Genomic DNA, 22,235 nt, shown 5'->3' with positions numbered 1-22,235 from the left:
GGTATTCTTGATTGTAGACCTTTCTCTTTTGTCTTTTGGAATATCTCATTCCATGTGCCCTGCCTTTTTTTTTTTTTTAATAGTGATAGCTGCTAAATCTTGTATAATCCTGATTGTATTTACTTGATATTTGAATTCTGTCTTTTGGGTTGCTCATAGTATTTTTTTCTTCTCTTTGGAAACTCTGGATTTTGGCTGTGACATTCCTGGAAGTTTTCATTTTGGAGTTTCTTTCAGGAGGTGATCAGTAGTTTCTTTCTATTTTTGCCTTTTTCTTTTGCTTTAATATTTCTGGGATATTTTCCTTAATGATTTTTTTGAAATGCAATATCCATTCTTTTTTTTTCCCCTTGTCATAGATTTTAAATAATCCTATGATTCTTAATTTATCTCTTCTTGATCTGTTTTCCAGGTGAGTATGTACATATTCCTTTATTTTCTCATTCTTTTGACTTTGTATTTAAGAATTCTTGTCTCCTGGAGTTATTAATGTCTCTTTGGTTCATTCTGATTTTTAAGGATTTTGTTAATAGGGTAAGTTTGTTTAACTGTTAATCCTTTTTCTAGTTCTTTTCTATTGTACTTTTTCTTTTATAATGGCCTTTTAAAACTCTTGCATCATTTCTTTGAAGAATTCTGATTGTTCTTGTGGGCAAGCTGTTTTTTCCTTTTATGTTTTGATTGGTAGTGTTTTTGAGTAGCTCTTCTCTTCTGGGTATGTGTCTTGATCATCCCTGGCTTCATAAAAGACATTCATTCATTCATTCATTCATCTATTTATTTGGTTGCTCTTTTTTTGTTGCGAGGCCTTAGGAGTTGAATTCTAGGTCTCCCTTGCTCTGGGGATCAAATTCAGTGGAGGACCTTTCCTTTGCCTCAGTGTTCTTTAGGTCAGAGTCTTCCTTTAGTTGGGTTAGGCATAGTTTCAATCTATGCCTTTTGCTTCACCGTGGACACCAAGTTCTCTTCTCCCATGATCGGCCTAAGTTGAAGTCCTTTCCTTTGGATGAGGTGAGAAAGGAATTAGAGGACTGTTCTTTAATCCTTTGTTGAATCTGAGGTTGCCCACCTCTGGTGGTCACTGAGTTCTTTTCCTTGAGGGGAACGTGAGGAAGGGGAGGGGGAGAAGAGGAAAAAGGAACTTTTTATTTTTATTTACCTCTTTACATTAAGGTCCTTTTCTAGTCAACTGTTTCCTTGAGTTGTAGGCTTTTTCCTTCACATTGACATGTATGTTTTTTTCCCCTTAGAGCATATATGAGGTGGGTTTAAAAAAAATTTTATATTTATATATATATATATATATATATATATATATATATATATACACACACACACACACACACATATATATACACACATATACGTATATAATGTAAATCTTTCAGTTTTACTTTAGTCCCTCAGGGGAGTTCTTCCTTTAGCCTTCTCTTTCATCCTTCAGGGTATCTGGGTACAGTTTGTATAAGGTGTGAATTGCTTAGTTTAATGTTGGGATGAAGCTGAGCTATACTGTTTTCTTCTTCTCTGCCATCTTGGTCTTGTGTCCCGTTATGTAATAAAATGATTCCAGCTGCTAGCAATGGTGAACTTGGAACAGAGGGCTCAGTGTAATTAAATCTCCAGAGTAAAGAATTTGAAATTGGTTCTTATTCATTGCAGCAAATAGGTTTTACCAGTTTCAATATTATATATCCGTAGCAAAGAAAAATAGTGACTCCAGAGATTTATACATGAAGAAATTACCTGTGAGCCATTTCCTTACAAGTTAATGTTTGAATGCACTGTATATCTGGAGAATTCAATCAGAGGTAAGTTTTTGGTGGATGGCTATGGCAAGCAGGATAAAAAATTAGGGTGTTGTATGAATGTTCTGTGACTTATGTTACTTATTGGGATTTTATAACCAAGAGCTAAAAGTTGAAGAATATTTTAACTTCTTAGGACTCAAGAATTCTCCAAAAGGCTTCACTTTGTGTAGACTCTCCATTTTGCTTCCTCTTTGAGTATTCCATTTTTTTCCACTCTTTTGCATTCTTTTTCACTTGTCTTTTTGTTTATCTTTCTCTGAGTTTTCTTGGAAATGAATTGAAACTGATTAGAGGTATAGATTTCCAGAGCCCCACAAGGTCAAGGTTTCAGAGTTGACCATTTTTTGTTCTGGTATAAGACAGTCTATGTAGAGTGAACAGGGAAGGAGAAGAAAGGAAGAAGAGGAAAAAAGGAAGGCAGTATGAAAATGACTGAAATCATAAACTGGCCATGATAGTTTTTTTTATCTGTTACAAGGCTGGTGGGCTTATGTTGATGTAGGCAAAGTCTATGAAAATGTATTATCAGGAATTTGGAGTAAATCAGTGGTCTTTTTCTCCTTTCTTGGGGAAGAATTATTTCCCCTAAAGTATAGGTCTGATCATATTACTTCTTACCTCCATTCCCATTTAATAAACTACAGTACATTCCTATTTAGATAGAAAATATAAAATCCTCTGTTTGGCATTCAAAGTTCTTCACAACCTGGTTTGATCCTGCCTTTCTCTCCAGGTACTTATTAAAAAAATTTTTTTTCTTTCTTTTTTTTAAATTTTCAACATTCACTTTTATAAGATTTTGAGTTCCAAATTTTTCCCCCTTCCTCCCCTCGCCTCTCCCCTCAGATGGCAATGCAATCTGATATGGTCTATACATGTACAATCATATTAAACATATTTCCACATTAGTCATGTTGTGAAAGAAGAATGAGAATGAAAGGGGCAAACCATGAGAAAGAAAAAACAAAAAACAAAAAAAGTGAAAATAGTAAGCTTTGATCTATATTCAGACTCCATAGTTCTTTCTCTGGATATAGATAGCATTTTCCATCATGAGCTTTTTGGAATTGTTTTAGATCATTGTATTATTGAGAAGAGCTAGGTCTAGTTGACCGTTGCATAATGTCGCTGTTACTATGTATAGTGTTCTCCTGGTTCTGCTCACTTTACTTAGCATCAGTTTGTGTAGGTCTTTCCAGATTTTTCTGAAATCAGCCTGCTCATCATCTCTTACAGAATAGTAGTATTCCATTGCATTCCTATATCACAACTTGTTCAGCCATTTCCCGATTCATGGGCATTCCCTCAATTTCCAGTTCTTTGTCATCACATAAAGAGCTGCTGTAAATATTTTTGTACATGAAGTCCCTTTTCCATTTTTTATGATCTCTTTGGGATATAGACTTAGTAGTGGTATTGCTGGATCACAATGTATGCACAGTTTGATAGCCATTTGAGCATAGTTCCAAATTGCTCTCCAGAATGGTTGGATCAGTTCATAACTCTGGTAATAATGCATCAGTGTTCCAGTTTTCCCACATCTTTTCCAGCATTTATCAGTTTCCTTTTTTTCCTATTAGCCAATCTGATAGGTATACGGTGGTACCTCAGAGCTGTTTAAATTTGCATTTCTCTAATCAATAGTGATTTAGAGCATTTTTTTCATGTGACATAGATAGCTTTAATTTCTTCATCTGAAAACTTCCTGTTCATATCCTTTGACCATTTATCAATTGGGGAATAGCTTGTATTTTTTTATAAATTTGACTTTGTTCTCTATATATTTTAGAAATGAGGCCTTTATCAGAGACACTAGCTATAAAAATTGTTTCCCAGCTTTCTGCTTTCCTTCTCATCTTGGTTGTATTGGATTTGTTTGTGCAAAAGCTTTTTAATTTAATGTAATCAAAATTATCCATTTTGTATTTCATAATGTTCTCTATCACTTGTTGGGTCATAAACTCTTTCGTTCTCCATAGATCTGACAGGTAAACTATTCCTTGCTCTCCTAATTTGCTTATAGTATCACTCTTTATGTCTAAATCATACATCCATTTTGACCTTATCTTGGTGTATGGTATAAGATGTTGGTCTATGCCTAGTTTCTGCCATACTGTTTTCCAGTTTTCTCTGCAGTTTGTATCAAGTAGTGAATTCTTATCCCAGAAGCTGGAATCTTTGGGTTTATCAAACAGTAGATTGCTGTAGTCATTGACTGCTGTGTCTTGTCTAACCTATTCCATTGATCTACCACTCTATTTCTTAGCCAGGACCAACTAGTTTTGATGATTGCTACTTTATAATATAGTTTTAGACCTGGTATGGCTAGGCATTTCTTTTCATCAGTTTCCTTGATATTCTTGACCTTTTCTTCTATAGTTTGATTGGTATGGCACTGAATAAGTAAATTGATTTAGGTAGAATTATCATTTTTATTATATTAGCTCAGCCTACCTATGAGCGACTGATATTTTTCCAGTTATTTAGATCTGACTTTATTTGTGTGAAAAATGTCTTTGTAATTGTATTCATATAGTTCCTGGGTTTGCATTGGCAGGTAGACTTCCAAATATTTTATATTGTCTACAGTTGCTTTAAATGAAGCGCTTTTTTTTTCTTTTTGGTGAGTTGATCAGGGTTAAGTGACTTGCACAGGGTCACACACCTAGTAAGTATCAAGTGTCTGAGGCTGGATTTGAACTCAGCTCCTCCTTACTCCAAGACTGGAGCTCTATTCACTTCACCACAGCTGCTCCTATTTTTTTTTTCCTTTTCAGTGAGGCAGTTGGGGTTAAGTGGCTTACTCAGGGGTCACGCAGCTAGTAAGTATCAGGTGACTGAGGCCGGATTTGCAGTTATTTAAATGGAATTTCTCTTTTTATCTCTTGCTGCTGGGCTTTGTTAGTAATATATAGAAACGCCCATGATTTATGTGGGTTTATTTTATATCCTGCAACTTTGCTAAAGTTGTTAATTATTTCATGTAGTTTTTAAATTGATTCTCTAGGATTCTCTAAGTATACCATCATATCATCTGCAAAAAGTGATACTTTTATTGCCTATTCTAATTCCTTTAATTTCTTTTTCTTTTCTTATTGCTAAAGTTAACATTTCTAGTACAATATTGAATAACAGTAGTAAAAATGGATATCCTTATTTGACTCCTAATCTTACTAGAAATGCTTCTAGCTTATCCCCATTACATATAGTGCTTGCTGATGGTTTTAGGTAGATGCTACTTATCATTTTAAGGAAAACTCCATTTATTCCTGTGCTGTCTGATGTTTTTAATAGGAATGGGTGCTGTATTTTGTTAGAAGCTTTTTCTTTATCTGTTGAGATAATCATATGATTTCTGTTAATTTTATTATTGATGTGGTCAATTATGCAAATAATTTTTCTAGTATCAACCAGCCCTGCATTCTCTCTAGATACTTTTCTAGTCCAGCCAAACCAGCCTTACTGGTTCTCATGCAGGACACTGAGTTTCCTGACTCCATGCCTTTACCCTGGCCATTCCCCTTGCCTGGAATTTACTTCTTCATCTCTGCCTCTTGGAATCCATGGTTCCCATCAGGATTTAGCTTAGGTGCCACCTTCTGCATGAAGCCTTTACTCTTTCTCCTTAGCTTCTGATGCATTCCTCACCACTGTTACTTTTGCATCTGTTTCATAGATAGATCTCATAGTAGATCAGATAAGATAGGATTATCCTTATACTCAGAAAGATACCTTTTAGCAGGTTGAATGATAACTATAAGATTCTTCAGGGTGGATGAGTAACTTAAAAAGTAGAAGGAAACAAACATGAAAGTTGAACCTCCTCCTTAGCTTTAACTCTTTGTGGTATGAGCTATATGTTATGTATGCTTTTTTTCAGGAAGGTTAAGACCAGTCCCTATGGACTTGTGTAGGATTCTTCTAATATTGTCAACACAATATTTTGAAAAGTCATAGGAGCTTTCAAGATCTTAAGGCTTAGGTAACAGTCTTTGGATAGATGGTGGACATTTGAAACAGCCCTACTACATTATATATATATATATATATATATAACCTTTTAAGGGTCATAACGCTGTTCCTTTTCAAAAACCCTGTGAGTTAGGTGATTCCAGTATTACTATTCCCACTTTATAAATGAAGAAGCTGACTCAGAGAAGTTAAAAATCACTAAGTTCCCATTCATACAGGAAAAACAAAATCTGATAATTCTGTTTGCCTAATTCAGATATTTCCAAAAGTGGTGAAATAGGCTATCTAGTATGTAGTGTACCAAGGCCAAAGGTGAGCTATAAAATTGAGTGATATATACAAGGTTACAAAATAACATATATGTAGCATTTTAAAGTTTACAAAGCATTTTATATACTTTTTATTTTGTCTTAGTTATGTCATGAAAATCTCTGATAGGTTATTCCCATTTTACAAAGCAAGAATTTTACAAAGAACCCAGAGGTTAAATGACTGGCCCAATCAGTAAGAATCTGAGGAAGGATTTAACTTGGGTCTTACTGACTTCAGTTTAGTATTCTCTACTTTACCCTGTTAATCTCGGTTTGCTTTATCCATATTAGAAATAATACTTCAGCAGTCCACTTCTCTTAGCAGCAAGGATGTCCAATGTAAACAAGGAAAGGCACCAGAATTTACCCGAGGCTCATAGAATTAAACCTCAGAAGCCTCTAGTTCAGTCCCCTTGTTTTATAAATGAGCACGCCAACACACAAAGAGGTTAAGTGATTTGGCCAAGATCACCCGGGGCAAAGTGGGCAATTCAGGATGCAAACCCACATTCTCGGACTCCAAATCCATGGCCATTGGCAAAGGGCCATGGTATTTTTTTCCCCAAAATTGTAACATTTGTTTTATTTATCGTGTGGAATATAACCAAAAGTAGACCAGTGGAAAAGATTAGGCACATAACATAGAGAAGCAAAGTAGCTTAATGTTCAGTAAACACAAAGATCTTCAATTCTATAAAAATTTCAAAGGAAACTGGAAAGTAGTCTGGTATAAATTAGATTTAGAACAACTCAGACTATATAACAAGATAAACTCCTAAGGGATAGATGATTTATATGTAAAAGGTCACATTATAAACAAATTAGAGGAGCAGCATAACAAATAAGCATGTCTAGAAATGTGTATCTCTGTACCTTGTGTCCATCCCCTTTCTGTCAGAAGAGTAATAGGCTTCATCACAGGTCTTTGAGAGACATAGTTGATCATTACATTAATAAGAATTAAATCTTTCAAAGTTGTTTTTCTTTACAATGTGTTGGCCTTGTATAAATTGTTCTCCTGGTTCTGTTCTGTTCACTCTGTTGTGTTTCAGTTCATAGTACCTAGGATTTTTTGAAATCATCTCTTTTGTAATCTCTTGTGGCACAGTGATATTCCATTATATTCATATGCTGCAATTTGTTCACTCATTCTCCATTTAATGGGTAACCCCTTAGATTCTGGTTATTTGTTTTTCTTTTCCCCCACCCTCTTTTAATCTTTCTTTTAGGATCAGTAATTTCTTTTTGCTTGTTACTGTTTCCTCTCCCTGGTATTATCCTCCCTCTTAAACCAGAACCTTCTTCCCACCTCCATTTTTCCCTGTTGAATTTGATGTATTTTGACACCAAAGTCTCTGTGTGTGTGTGTGTGTGTGTGTGTGTGTGTGTGTGTGTGTGTGTTCTGCCCTCTTTGGTCCATTTTAGCTAAGAATGAGATTCATTTGATGCCTGATTCCCCCATTGTTCTGATATTTTCATCAAAAAATGCTTGAAAGTTCAATATTTCATTAAAGCTCATTATTCCTGTAGGATTTATACTTAGTTTTGCAAGGTAAGTTATTTTTGGCTTTAAGTGTATCTTTTGCCTTTTGGAATATTGTATTCAATGATCTCCACTTGTTTTTAGTAGAAGTGGCTAGGCCTTGTGTGATCTTGATTGGTTCCTTAATACTGCTTCTTTCTGGATACTTTATGACTATTTTTCCTTGGGAAACTGAACTTTTACTGTGAATTTCCTAGTCTTTTTCCTTTTTGGGTTTCTTTCAGTAGATAATTGGTAGATTCTTTCTGTTTTTGCTCTGTTTCTAATAGACCTGGGAAATTTTCATTTATGATTTCTTAAAATATAATGCCAGACTTTAAAAAAATATGATTTTTCAGGGAGTTCAGTGGTTCTTAAATTATCTCTTATTGACCCGTTTTCTTGGTTAGTTGTTTTTTATATCAGGTAACTTAGATTTTCTTTTCTTTTTTTCAATCTAGATTTTATTTTAATATTTCTTGCTATCTCATGGAGTTACTATTTTTTTTGTCTATTCTAGTTTTCAGGGAGTCTGTTACTTGGGTAGGGCTTAAAGCTATTATTATTATTACTATTAATTTATCTCTTAATTTAATTTCCTTTAAGCGTTGATGTAAGCCTTGTGAAAAATCCATTCTTTTTTTTCCACTGTTTTTTTTACTTTAATATAAATTTATTTATTTTTAGTTTTCAACATTTACTTCCACAAGATTTTGAATTCCAAATTTTCACCCCATCTTGTCTCTCCTCCCACCCCAAGATGGCATGCATTCTGAATACTGGTCTGCCCTCTTTTCTATCTCTTCCCCCCCCTCTCTTATCCCCTTCCCCTTCTGTTTTCCTGTAGGGCAGGATAGATTTCTGTACTTCATTTCCTGTATTTATTTCCCAGTTGCATGAGGAAGCATTTTTTTAAAACATGTGTTTTTAAAACTTTGGGTTCCAAATTTTCTCCCTTCCTCCCACCCCATCCACCCTCATTGAAAAAGGTAAGCGAGTTGACAGGCCATCATGTGCAGTTATGCAAAATACTTCCATAGTAGACATGTGAAAAACTAACTCTATTTCCCTTAATCCTATCCTGTCTCCCCCCCCCTTCTTTCTTTTGATCCTGCCCCTCTTCAGAAGTACTTCCTTCTGATTACCCCTTTCCCAGTCTGCCCTTCTCTCTATCGTCCCCCTGCTCTCTTGTCCCCTTCCTCCCCTGTTTTCCTGTAGGGTAAGACAGATTTCCATACCCAATTGAGTGTGTATGTTATTCCATCCTTAAGCCAAATCCTATGAGAATAAGATTCCTTCATTTCCTCTCACCTTCCCCTATTTCCCCTCCACTGTGTAAGAACCTTTTCTTGTCTGTTTTTGTGCGATAATGTACCCCGTTCTACCTCTCCCTTTCTCCTTCTCCTAGTATAATCTCTCACCCCTTAATTTTATTCTCCAGATATCACCCCTTCATTTTCAACTCACCCTGTGCCATCTATCTATCTATCTATCTATCTGTCTATCTATCTATCTATCTATCTTCATATCTATACTACATACATATAATTTTTCCCCTCCCACTACCCTAATACTGACAAAGGTCTCATGAGTTATAAATATCCTCTTTCCATGCAGGAATGTAAACAGTTCGGTCTTAATAAGTCTCTTATGATTTCCCTTTCCTGTTTACCTCTTCATGTTCCACTTGAGTCTTGTATTTGAAAGTCAAATTTTCTGTTCAGCTCTGGTGTTTTCATCAAGACTGCTTGAAAGTCCTCTATTTCACTGAATGACCATTTTTTCCCCTGAAGGATTATACTCAGTTTTGCTGGGTAGGTGATTCTTGGTTGTAATCCTATCTCGTTTGCTCTCCGGAATATTGTATTTCATGCCCTGCGGTCCTTTAATGTAGAAGCTGTTAAATCTTGTGTTATCCTGAATGTGTTTCCACAATACTTGAATTGTTTCTTTCTGGCAGCTTTTAATATTTTCTCCTTGACCTGGGAACTCTGGAATTTGGCTACAATATTCCCAGGAGTTTTCCTTTGGGGATCTCTTTCAGGGGAGATCGGTGGATTCTTTCAATTTCTATTTTGCCCTCTGGTTCTCTTATCAGGGCAGTTTTCCTTGATAATTTCTTGAAAGATGATGTCTAGGCTCTTTTTTTGATCATGGCTTTCAGATAGTCCATTAATTTTTAAATTCTCTCTCCTGGATCTATTTTCCAGGTCAGTTGTTTTTCCAATGAGATATTTCACATTGTTTTCTAATTTTTCATTCTTTTGGATTTGTTCTACTGTGTCTTAATTTCTCATAAAGTCACTATCTTCCAATTGCTCTATTCTAATTTTTAAGGAAGTATTTTCTTCAGGAAGGTTTTGGACTTCCTTTTCCATTTGGCCAGTTTTTCTTTTTAGGGCATTCTTCTCCTCATTGGCTTTTTTGGACCTCTTTTGCCATTTGGGTTAGGCTGTTTTTTAAGGTGTTATTTTCTTCAGTATTTTTTTGGGTCTCCTTTAGCAAGCTTTTGACTTGTTTTTCATGATTTTCTTGCATCATGCTCATTTCTCTTCCCAGTTTTTCCTCTACTACTCTTACTTGCTTCTCAGAGTCCCTTTTGAGCTCTTTCAAGGCCTGGAACGGATTCATATTTTTCTTGGAGGCTTTGGATGTGGGAGCTTTGACTTTGTTGTCTTCTTCTGGTTGTATGTTTTGATCTTCTTTGTCACCAAAGTAAGATAATATAGTCTGACTCTTTTTGTGCTGCTTGCTCATGATCCTGGCCAATTACTTGAGTTTTAAGCTCTTTGTTAAGGTAAGAGTCTGCTTCCAGTGTGGAGAATGTACTGTCCCAAGCTTTGGGGTTTTATATAGCTGTTTTCAGAGGTACTTGTAGGGACCTGTAAATTTTCACTTCTTGTAAGGTGGTATGATAAGGTTCGAGGTGTTTACTCTTTTCCTAGCCTGTGCTCTGGTCTTTGAGTGACCAGCCACACACAGTCTTTTCTCTCTTGGAATTGTGAGGAGGGTTTTCTCTCCACTGCCACTACAAGCTCCTCCTCACCCCAGTACCTCCACCCAGAACTGTGACCCAGATCCAAGCACAGGCAAAGCAACAGATTCCTGCCTCAGCACTGGCAAAGAGATCCTGCAGTCCCCCTCTGATCAGTTACTTGATTCCCCCTCAGTCAGTGGGCTGGAAGCTCAGGACGCAGCCACTGCCCCTGTGCCTGCACTCTGCGCTCTGCGCTGTGGAACTGGCTTTGACCTAGCTCTTCTCTCACCAAAAAAACCAGACTTTTTCCACTGACCTAAGTTGTCTTTGGCATTGGTGGATTGAGGAGTCTGGAAACTGCCACAGCTGCCTGTGATTCGTTCCTCTGAGGCCTGCTCCAGGTTTGCTGCGGCCTGCGTGCCCACGCTGAACTGCGCTCCTCTCCCCACCCGAGAAAAGCCATTCTTTACCTTGAGCCTCTGCTTGAGCATCTAATTGTTTTAGAGTTAGATTTGCAGTAATTTTTTATGTCAATAACATTTTATTTTTTCCAATTACATGTAAAGATGTTTATCAACATTTATTTTTATAAGATTTTGAATTCCAAATTTTTCTGCCTCTGTTTCCCCTTCCCCAAGACAGCAAGCATGTGCAATCATGTTAAATATATTTCCACATTAGTCATGTTGTGAAAGAAGAATCAGAACAAAAGAGAAAAACCACAAGAAAGAAAAAAACAAAAAAAGTGAAAGTAGTATGCTTCAATATGTATTTGGGCTCCATAGTTCTTCCTCTGGATGTAAATAGCATTTTCCATCGTGAGTCTTTTGGAGTTGTCTTAGATCATTTTTTTTTTGGGTGGGGGGAGAGGGGTAGGCAATAGGGTTAAGTGTCTTGCCCAGGGTCACACATCTAGTAAGTGTCGAGTATCTGAGGTCGGATTTGAACTCAGGTCTTCTTGACTCCAGGGCTGGTGCTTTATCCACTGCACCACCTGGCTGCCCCAGATCATTCTGTTGTTGAGAAGAACTAAGTCTAGTTGATCATTGCATTTTGCTGTTACTGTGTATAATGTTCTCTTGGTTCTGCTCACTTCATTCAGCATCCGACCATATAGGTCTTTCCAGATTTTTCTGAAATCTGCCTGCTCATCATTTTTTATAGCACAATAGTATTCCATTACGTTCATATACCACAACTTGTTCAGCCATTCCCCAGTTCATGGGCATTCCTTCAATTTCCAGTTCTTTGTCATCATATAAAGAGCTGCTATAAATATTTCTGTACATGTAAGTCCTTTTTCCTTTTTTATGATCTCTTTGGGATACAGACTCAGTAGTGGTATTGCTAGATCAAAGGGTATGTACAGTTTTATAGCCCTTTGGGCGTAGTTCCAAATTGATTTGCAGTAATTTTTGATACTTGTTGATGATTTCTCTGATTTACTCCTGTCTCCAGGTTTAGTTTCTAAATTTGGCTTTGTGCCCTCCTGCTTCACTTTTGAATGTGATGCATGGTCTCATCCTGTATCCCCTGGATTCTTACATTGACTTTCACCTTCCATGTTAAGTCTTTGTTAGCTACTTCAAAGGATCTGAGAATTCTGTGTGGTAGAGACAAAGGATTTCGTTAAAGATATGAGAGGAACAGTTATTCAAAGTCATGGATGCAGGTGATGGAATGTCATGAATTGAAAATAGCTAGCAAGCCAGTTTGAATAGACTGGAAGATGTATGAAGGATGATAATATAAAATTAGACTGGAAAGATAGATTTAGATAAGAGGGCCAGGGCAAGGAATTTATATTTAATTCAGGAGCAGCAGGGAGCCACTGAAGATTTTTGAGTAGAGAAGTGATGTGTTCAGATTTGTTTTTTAGGAATGTCAATTTAGCACCTATGTAGAGGGTAGTTTTACAAAGTGAAAGACTGAAGACAGGGATGCCAAAACTAGAGGCTATTAGTATGGTGAGAGAGCTGATGAGGGCTTAAACTAAGGTATAATCTGTGTCAGTGGAGAGATGTGAGATATTTGTGAAAGTGGAATTGACAAGATTTTGCAAATGATGGTTGAAGGATGGCAGAAGTCAAAGATCACTTCAAAATTGTGTGCGTGGGTAACTGAAGAGATGGTGGTGCAAATAAAGAAATTTTGGATCGGTTTGGAGGGAACTATGAGTTCTGATTTGGACATACTGAGTTTGAAATGCCTGTGGGACATCCAGATAGAGATGGACAGCAGCAGGCATTTGATAATAATAGATTTGAGAATGATCAGCATAAAGATGATAATTGAACCAGTAGGAGCTGGTGAGGTCATCACCAAGGGGGAAAGTATATAGAGAGAAGAGGGCAAGGGACAGATCTTTGGGGAATAAAGTTCACTCAGTGGGGAAGGAGGAAAACCCAGCAAAGGAGATGAGGAATGGCCAGACAGAAAGAAAATCAAGAGAGTAGTATCACAAAAGTGAAGGGAGTATAGAGAATATTCAGAGGGAGAGGAGTAGTAAACAATATAAAAAGCTTCAGAGAAGTCAAGTAGAATGAAGACTGAGAAAAGGTGATTGGATCAAAGAATTAAGATATTGTTAGTAACCTTGAGAGAGCAGTTTCAGTGGTATGAAAGCTAGATGCAAGGGTTTGGGAAGTGAATGAGAAATGAAGAGGTGACAGTAAATGCAGACAGTCCTTTCTAGGAGTTTGGCTTTGAAAAGAAAAAGAGATATAGAATTGTAGCTTGAAAGAATGACAAAGTCAAGTGAAGACCTGGTCATGTTTATAGGCAAGGGTGATGGAGTGGAAAGCAGCCAGTGGGTAAGGAGATCTTAAAGATCAAAGAGGGAATAATAGAGGAGACAGATGGAAGATGGGAAGGGTTGGGATTGAGAGCACAAGTGATAGGCTTAGCTTTGGTAAGGAGGAAGCCCTTTTCTTCATCAGAGAATAATACAAAGGATGAGAGAATGGAGAATAAATAAGACAGATTTTTCAGGTATAGAGTAAGGGAAAAAAGGAAACTTGAAACAGATGTCCTCTCTTTTCTCCTTCTTCAGTAAAGTATGAGATAAGGGAGTTGTCTAGGAGATCTAAAGAGAGAAAAGATTTGGAATAGCTATTGAAGAGGCTGTGATAGTCATTTACAAAGAATAAAAGCTTTGCCGCGCATCACGCATTCAAATTAGATAACAAATTTGTAACAAATCCATACAGCAGAATTGTGACTTTCTCCGGGATATTTCAGCAGCATGTGAGTAGGAATATCCCAGAATTGGAGTCTGGCAAGATGAAACTAGTGATAGGACTAGAAGTGAGAAGCAGTATCTCATCACTTCTTGCCTGGACTTTTGATTTCAATTGCCTTCTAATTGAGCTCTGCCTAACATTTCTCCCTATTTCAGTCCATCCTCCACTAGGCAGCCAAAGTGATTTTCCTAAAGCATAAGTCTGACCATGTTAGTCCCAACCCCTCAACCCCTACCCCTCCTCAACTCAGTAAACTACAATGACTCCTTATTACCTCCTGATCAAATCTTCTGTTCAACATTTAAACCACTTTACCACTCAGCCCCTTCTTACCTTTCCAATCTGAGGGAGTGCATTCCAGGGATTGGAGCAACTTATGTGAATGCATAGAATGTATTAGAGTGCTGAGTTTGGTGAATGGCTGAGTACAGTTTGGACAATGTGAAATGCATAAAATAAGACTGGAAAGGTAGATGGGAGCTAGATTGTGGAGGGTCTTAAATACCAGACTTAAATAGTGCAAATTTTATCCCAGGAGGGGTAGCTACCGAAAGTTTTTTTTAACAGAGAATGACATTGTCAGACCTGTTACTTAGGAAGATGATTTTGACAGCTTTATGGATAATAGATTGTAGGGGAGAGAGAGAGAGAGAGAGAGAGAGAGAGAGAGAGAGAGAGAGAGAGAGAGAGAGAGAGAGAGAGAGAGAGAGAGAGAGAGAGAGACAGAGAGAGAGAGACAGAGAGAGACAGAGAGACAGAGAGAGACAGAGGCTGAAAGCAGGGCCATGATTACAGTAGTCCAGACAAGAGGTAATAAAGGCTTGAGTGAGAGGAATGGCATTGTGAGTGACTGTAGAGAAGGGGACAGAAGTAAGAGATACTGTGGCAGCTTACTGGAAATAGGGAATGAGTCAGAAAAAAGAGTCAAGGATAATCCCAAGGTTACAAACTTGAAAGGGTAGAAGATGGTGCTGCTCTGAACAAAGGTAGGGAAGCTTGGAAGAATTGTTGCTTTTGATGGCAAGATGATGAATTAAGACACAGGATATGCAGGAGGAGATATCCACCACTTGACACTGTGAGATTACAATTTATAAGAGAGATTAGGGCTAGACAGAGATTATGTAGAGATGATATTTGTACATGTGGGAACATTTGAGATCACAAGGGAAGGAATATGGAGCTTAGAGAAAAGAAGGCCCAGGACAGAGTCTTAGTGTAGATGCTTACCCTACGGGGGCAGAAGATGAATGATGATGTAATAAAGGAGGGCTGGAAGAGAACAAGAAGCCAAGAAATTAGTGAGTTTCCAGGAAGAATGGGGATGTCCAGCAGAAGAGAAGCAAAGAAGGAAGAAGACAGAAAAGGCAATCGGATTTAGTAGTAAGTTTGACATTCCATGGCAAGGAGTCCTTAATAGGTATCAGGAGAGTGATAGCGGTGTGTAAAAATGATTCTTTTCTTTTTTTAGGTGCAATGGATAATTCAGCTAATTGATATTAAAGGTGTTCCTGGATCACCAAAACTGGTTAAGAGCAAAAGATATCTTTAGAAACTATACCTGGTATATTATCCACCTCCAGATAGAGAACTAATGGACTCAGAGTACAAATTGAAACATGATTCCTTTCTTCCTTCCTTCCTTCCATCCATCCGTCCATCCATCCATCCTGTCTATTCCCATAGGTTCAACATAGGTCCACCTAATGCATTGGTGACCTTCTTCACTTTTCTCCTGACATCATGGGTATACCAATGAAATACATGAGCTGTCCACTGCTTATCTCTTGTTCTTGCCACATGACTGATCCATTTTCTTTTTTCAATCTTGTATTTCTTTGATAACATCCTTCATTCCAGTTCTTCATAGTTTCTAATTTGTCGTATGTTACAGCCTGCTTACATCCATTGTCCGTTGATTTTTTAGTGATTCTTCTGAGACTAGTAGTCTTATTATTCATAGTTAATAAAAGAAAGGGGGTGGAAAATTGGCATGATATATTTTTCTTTTAGCTTGGGCATCATTTGGTAAATTTCTTGAGTACAACTCATTTTCTCACAATGTTATTCAATTTCCATATTGATAAGTCTTCTTCCTTTCCTTCCTTTGGCAACAGGATCGTGGGGTCAGCAGTTGCCTTTTCCAAAATCCAGCAAAACTTCATCTAACTGTTGGAACTCTAGTGCTTCTCAGTGACCAGGAGATCCAGCGGGCATGTGAACTGCTGCAGCAGTGTAAAGAAGAGTTTATCAAGTAAGTAGTCTGGATGTGTGGGGAAAGGGTAGTCTTCAAGGACACTGCATACCTTTTCAGAGAGCCGCAGTATAAGGGAGAACAGTAACGATTGATTCACTCATCTGTAGCACTTGAACTTTGAATCACTAAACAGTGATTCACTAATTTACTAATGAAGTAGATTTTAAATATAGATATATTATTAAATGTTTTGCTTATATCTTGAGTGTGAACAGTGTTTTAAGGTTGAGAAATTTATTTCAGATGGTGCAAAGTGTACTTTCTCCAAAGTGATTTTCTTGTATCCACCAGAACTTGTCTGTTTCATCCAGAAATCTTTCCATTATCTTTCACAGTTAGAATTCAGTCTTTTCTAGTAGAATCAAATGTAGCTTGCCCAGTAAAACCTTTTTTTCTTCCTCAAAATACTCAAAGGTATCTGATTTCATTTTCTCTTTTTCCCACCCTCATAAGTTGGTCTTATAAAAATGGATGTTGGTATTGAGTTGAAGAAGGTAAAGTTTTAAAATTTGATTACATAAAATGCTAAACTTTGTAATGCAGTGATTGTTGTTTTGGGGCCATGTCTGGTTCCTCCCCTTTATTAGTTTCCATATCAAGGCAATTTTCTTAAAAATTCACAAGGTAGGGGCAGCTAGGTGGTGCAGTGGATAGAGTACTGGCCCTGGAGTCAGGAGGACCAGAGTTCACATCTGGCTTCACACACTTGACACTTAATAGCTGTGTGACCCTGGGCAAGTCACTTAACCCCATTGCCTAGCAAACAAACAAACAAATAACAAGCTGATTTGGTTTGCATTATGCCTTTCGTTTGTAGTCTCCAGTGACAAAATTGACCTTGTGTGTTGTGCTTCAGTTAGTGCTGGGTAAAACTACTTTTTTTGAGCTTTTTACCTAGAATTCATAACAACTTGACATTCTCAATTTAATATTTGCAAACTCTTAGTTCTACTATATGCTTTTGCTATAAAGAATAAGATAGATTTAGCCAATTGAAAGAGTCAGTTTTTACTCTTTAATTTGTCTCTAGAACAACTAACCTTAACCCAAACAAATAAAATCCAATAGCATAAGTTTCTGGTCACAGGTTTGTTTATTCTACTATCTCTTTCACAGTTAAAGGGATAATATTGCTCAGAAAGAAAGTTTTAACAGAAGATAAGATATATTATTCAGAAAATTATTAGTTCTCAGGAAAGTAGAAAATTGGGAAAGAATTTTTACAGCCAGTGTCTCTGATAAGGCCCTCCTTCCTTCCTTCCTTCCTTCCCTGCTTGCTTGCTTGCTTGTTAAGTGACTTGCCCAGGGATCGCCCAGCTGGTAAGCGTTATATGTCTGAGGTCAGATTTGAACTCAGGTCCTCCTGACTCCAGGGCCAGTGCTCTATCCACTGCGCCACCTAGCTACCCTTCATTTCTAAAATATAGAGAGAATTAAGTCAAATTTATAAGAGTACAAGTTATTCCCCAATTGATAAATGGTCAAAGGATATGAACAGGCAGTTTTCAGATGAAGAAATTAAAGCCATCTATAGTCATATGAAAAAATGCTCTAAATCACTATTGATTAGAAAAATGCAAATCAAAACAGCTCTGAGGTATCACATCATACCTATCAGACTGGCCAACGTGACAAAACAGGAAAATGATAAATGTTGGAGAAGATATGGGAAAATTGGAACACTAATGCATTGTTGGTGGAGTTGTGAAATGATCCAGCCATTTTGGAGAACAATTTGGAACTATGCCCAAAGGGCTATAAAAATGTACATACCCTTTGACCCAGGAATAGCACTTCTAGGGCTGTATCCCAAAGAGATCATACAAATGGGAAAAGGACCCACATGTACAAAAATATTTATAGCAGCTCTTTTTGTGGTGGCAAAGAATTGGAAATTGAGAGCATACCCATCAACTGGGGAATGGCTGAGCAAGTTGTGGTATATGAATGTAATGGAATACTATTGTACTATAAGAAATGATGAGCAGGCCAATTTCAGAAAAACCTGGAAAGACTTACACGGACTGATGCTGAGGGAAGTGAGCAGAACCAGGAGAACATTGTACACAATAACAACCCTGTTGTGTGATGACTAACGTTGGTAGACTTAGCCCTTCCCAGCAATGCAAGGATCTAAGACAGCTCCAAAGATCTTATGATGGAAAATGCTATCCACATCTAAAGAAAGAACTATGGAGTCTGAATGCAGATCGAAGCATACTATTTACTATTTTTTTTTCTTCTGTTGTGTTTTGTTTTCTTTCTTGTGGTTCTTCCTATTGGTTCTAATTCTTACTTACAACATGGCTAATGTGAAAATATGTTTAATAGGAATATATATGTATAGCCTGTATCAGATTGCTCACCATCTTAGGGAGGGAGAGAAAAATTTAAAACTCAGAAGCTTCTGGAAGTGATTGTTGGTAAATCAAAATAAATTTAAAAAAAAAGAAAGTTATTAGTTCTCTTAATCATATCAAATTCAGGCCACTGATTTTTGTCACCTGAGTTTTATCCTGAAACACATGAGAATTTAGCTGTAAAAGCTTTCTTTGATACGTCTTGGGTATCCTTTGTGTTATTGAATGCCAAATCCAAGAACTTTAAAAACATCGAGATTTGTGTCACAAATTTAATTGTTACTAAGAATTTTTTACATATAAAACCAGTAATTGCAACTTTTAAGAGTTGGCAGTGCTTTTGAAATAAGACAGAGTTACCCTAATTCTTTAGCACATGGGTAAAACTCAGACCACCTTTTCTAGAACATCATTTGAATCCAATCAGTTATGAAATAAACAGTTTGTAGGGCAGCTACGTGGCGCAGTGGATAGAGTACTGGCCCTGAAGTCAGGAGGACCTGAGTTCAAATGTGGCCTCAGACCAAAAACTTGACACTAGCTGTGTGACCCTGGGCAAGTCACTTAACCCCAATTGCCTAAAGTAAATAAATGAATGAATAAAATTTTAAAAAAATCAACAATTTGTCTATTTACTGTAAAATTAGTTTGCTTTTTTGGGGGGAGTTGTTTTGGGAGCATATGAAGTATAAAGATTGATTATTGAGCTGGCTAAATATACCTTGTTTCCTGAAATGAAGTGTTTGTTTAGATGAAAGAAAGTCATTTCCTCATCTCCTGAAGTCTATGCTGGGTAAAAGCTATCACCCAAACATTAAGAGCTAGGGTAGTTAGCCAATAGGTAATGATATTTAGCAGTTAAATAATATTAAGATCTCAAATTCAAGGATAAAAATAAAAGTATCAGACATAAATAACTTAATGGTATACTTTGTTTTACTTGATAGCTTTTTTGATTTTAGGATTTTGAAAAATGTGCCTGAATTGACTCTTAAATAGGTCAATGTTAGAGTATTGATATTTGAAGAAAAAGTCTTTTGTACAGGTTTGAGTATTTGTTTTAGACTTGGGAATATGTTTAATGGCTGATACTAGGTTGGAAACTTGACCTTGTATTTTAGCTCTTGCTCTAAAGGGTCATATAGCTATATAGACTGCAGATGGTGAATTATTCACTGTAGTTAGTGAACTTTAATGCCCTAAATATATCCCTAGTGGGTACCTTTTTCACCAAGAGAAGTAGAATTGGAGGGATGCCAATATAACAGAATACAAAGTAGTCATTATACACCTAGGCCAGCTGTGGCCCTACATCCCATGTCAGCAACCTCTTCAACTGTTGATGCCACTGTAGGTGCTAATCATATCAATTCCAATAAACCTTTTTTGAACATCTACTATATTTTCAAGCACTGTGCTAGGCACTATGAATACAAAGCTGCAGCCAAAACAAGCAGTTTCAGTACTCTGGGAGCTTACATTCTGCTTGGGGGCAGGGCATGGCGGGCATGGCAGATAACTATAATTACTTGTTTTGTAGGTGCAGTGCACTAAAGGGAGGGGAGTGAGGCTAGAGATGAATATCAAGTGGCACCCAGCTGACCTGAGAAAAAGGGATAGAAATGGAAGAATAGGAAGACAGAAATCTTAAGAGAAGAGAAACAAGAAAAGCACATAGAAAGAGAAGCAATATTATCAGAAATTGTCACATTTGCTCTTCAGTGGAATCACGTCCTAGGGTCACATATACTATTTTGGACATCATGGTATAGGGGAATTATTATTGAAGATTCTTAATTTTTCCACTGCTTTCAATTTGCCACATGAACAAAAATAAACAGAAAAGTCTTTTGTATCACTGCAAGTATAATTGCTATTCTGACCTAGTACTGGATTTTATTAGATGACTATCTGAAGACATTGGGGGCAGCTAGGTGGCACAGTGGATAGAGCGCTGAGCCTGGAGTCAGGAAGACCTGAGTTCAAATGTGGCCTCAGACACTAACTGACCACTAAGGGCAAGTCACTTAATCCTGTTTGCCTCAGTTTCCTCATTTGTAAAATGAGCTGGGGAAGGAAATGGCAAACCAATCTAGTATCTTTGCCAAGAAAACCCCAAAGGGGGTCATGAAGAGTTAGACACAGTTGAAATAACTAAACAACAGCAACAAAATCTGGCAATATTGCCATAGTCTTTTCAAAATTATACAAGATTACATTTCTGTTGTGGTTTGATAAAGGAAGCTGTGTATAGCTGGCAGGTTTTGAGAACTGTATGGGCTTTGCTTTGACATAGTATAGTATTCTTACTGGGGAAAATGTCAAATAATTTGGGGTTTGGGGTGTCAAATTATAAATTTTGCAGCTGAAGTAAGGAGGATGAGACCTGGGGAAGAAACAGCAAGATATTTGTGTTACTCAATTAGCATAGATATACATTGATAATAATCTGCAGTTGGACTTTTAGCCATGTTGGCAGCCTAAATGGAGTCAAACCTCCCAGCTCCCACATGCTTACCCTAGGGAAAAAAAAAAACCTTTAAATTCACATCAGACTGAATAACATTCAAGAAATCCAAAGAGAATCTAAAGTAAATTACTTCTTTCAGCTCCAAACTTAACAAAAATTCAGTCAGAAGTCTATGGACAGTAGGAAAGGAGGCTGCTAAGAAAGATAGCCTCCTAGCATGACTAGGGGCTGACCAGAAATGCATTTAGCCTTCAAGATTCTATATCCACATGCAGCAAGTGCAGAATGAGTGGTGGGACTCTCACTAGCCCAATTCTGATCTTTAAAGAATTATTTCCTTCCATGAGATTTTGTACCTCTTTTTCTATTTTGCTAATTCTACTTTTTAAGGAATTCTTTTTTTTTTTGCAGTGAATTTTTGTACCACCCTTTCCATTTGGACAATTTTGCTTTTTAAGAAGTTCATTTCTTTAAGAAATACAGGAAATGGAGTACAGAAGTCTATCCTGCCCTACAGGAAAATAGAAGGGGAAGGGAATAAGAGAAGGTGGGGAGAGATAGAAGAGAGGACAGACTAGGGGAAAGGATATTCAGAATGTATGCAGTCTTGGGGTGGGGGGAGGGGTGAGATGGGGTGAAAATTTGAAACTCAAAATCTTGTGGAAGTAAATATTGAAAACTAAAAATAAATTTATATTAAAAAAAGGAAAAAAAAGTTTATTTCTTTAGTGAATTTTGGTACCTCATTTGTGATTCTGTTTTTTAAGGTGTTATTTTCTTCAGTATTTTTGATACCTCTTACCAAACTGTTAATTCTCTTTTCATAATTTTCTTGTATCACTCATTTTTCCCCCAATTTTTCCTCTACCACTGTTATCTCTTTCTTTAACTTTTCCAGGAATTTTTGTTGAGCTTAGGTCCAATTAGCATTTTTCTTTCAGGTTTGGTTGTAGCTATTTTCACATTGTTGACTTCTGTTGAGCTTTTGTCTTCGAACTTCTCTGTCACTGTAGTAGCTTTTGATGTTCAAATTCTTTTTTTGTTTGTTTGCTTGTTTTCCTAGCCTCTTTCTTGACTTTGAACTTTATATTAAAATTGGGCTTTGTTCACCTGAGGGTGGGGAGGCACTATTCCAATCTTTGAAGCCTTTTCATGCTACTGTCTTCAGAGCTAGTTCTGGGGGTCTGTAAGTTTTTGGTGCTTCCAAGGTGGTGTGAAGCAGTGAGAGGTATGGTTACTGCGCTCCTGATCTGTGTGCTGTGGTCTTTACGAAGGAAGGGCCCCTACTCCTCTGCAGTCTCAAGCCCTAGCAC

At 37.1% G+C, this 22,235-nt stretch overlaps 1 protein-coding gene across 3 annotated transcripts in view; it reads left to right on the top strand.

Annotated features, from left to right (window-relative positions):
- Positions 1 to 22,235, top strand: part of ASCC1 (activating signal cointegrator 1 complex subunit 1) — a 145,148-nt gene that overhangs the window by 70,827 nt on the left and 52,086 nt on the right. For all 3 annotated transcript variants that reach the window (XM_078150831.1, XM_078150829.1, XM_078150828.1), the window contains one exon: positions 15,953 to 16,089. In XM_078150831.1, the coding sequence (XP_078006957.1) occupies positions 15,953 to 16,089 (137 nt within the window). The remainder of the gene's footprint in view (positions 1 to 15,952; positions 16,090 to 22,235) is intronic.

This window comes from Phascolarctos cinereus, unplaced genomic scaffold (assembly GCF_003287225.1).
Source record: "Phascolarctos cinereus isolate Bilbo 61053 unplaced genomic scaffold, phaCin_HiC Scaffold_3;HRSCAF=262, whole genome shotgun sequence".
In the NCBI taxonomy this organism is placed as follows: domain Eukaryota; kingdom Metazoa; phylum Chordata; class Mammalia; order Diprotodontia; family Phascolarctidae; genus Phascolarctos; species Phascolarctos cinereus.
Note: the sequence above shows the minus strand (reverse complement) of the source record. Positions and strands in the feature narration are given on the sequence as shown.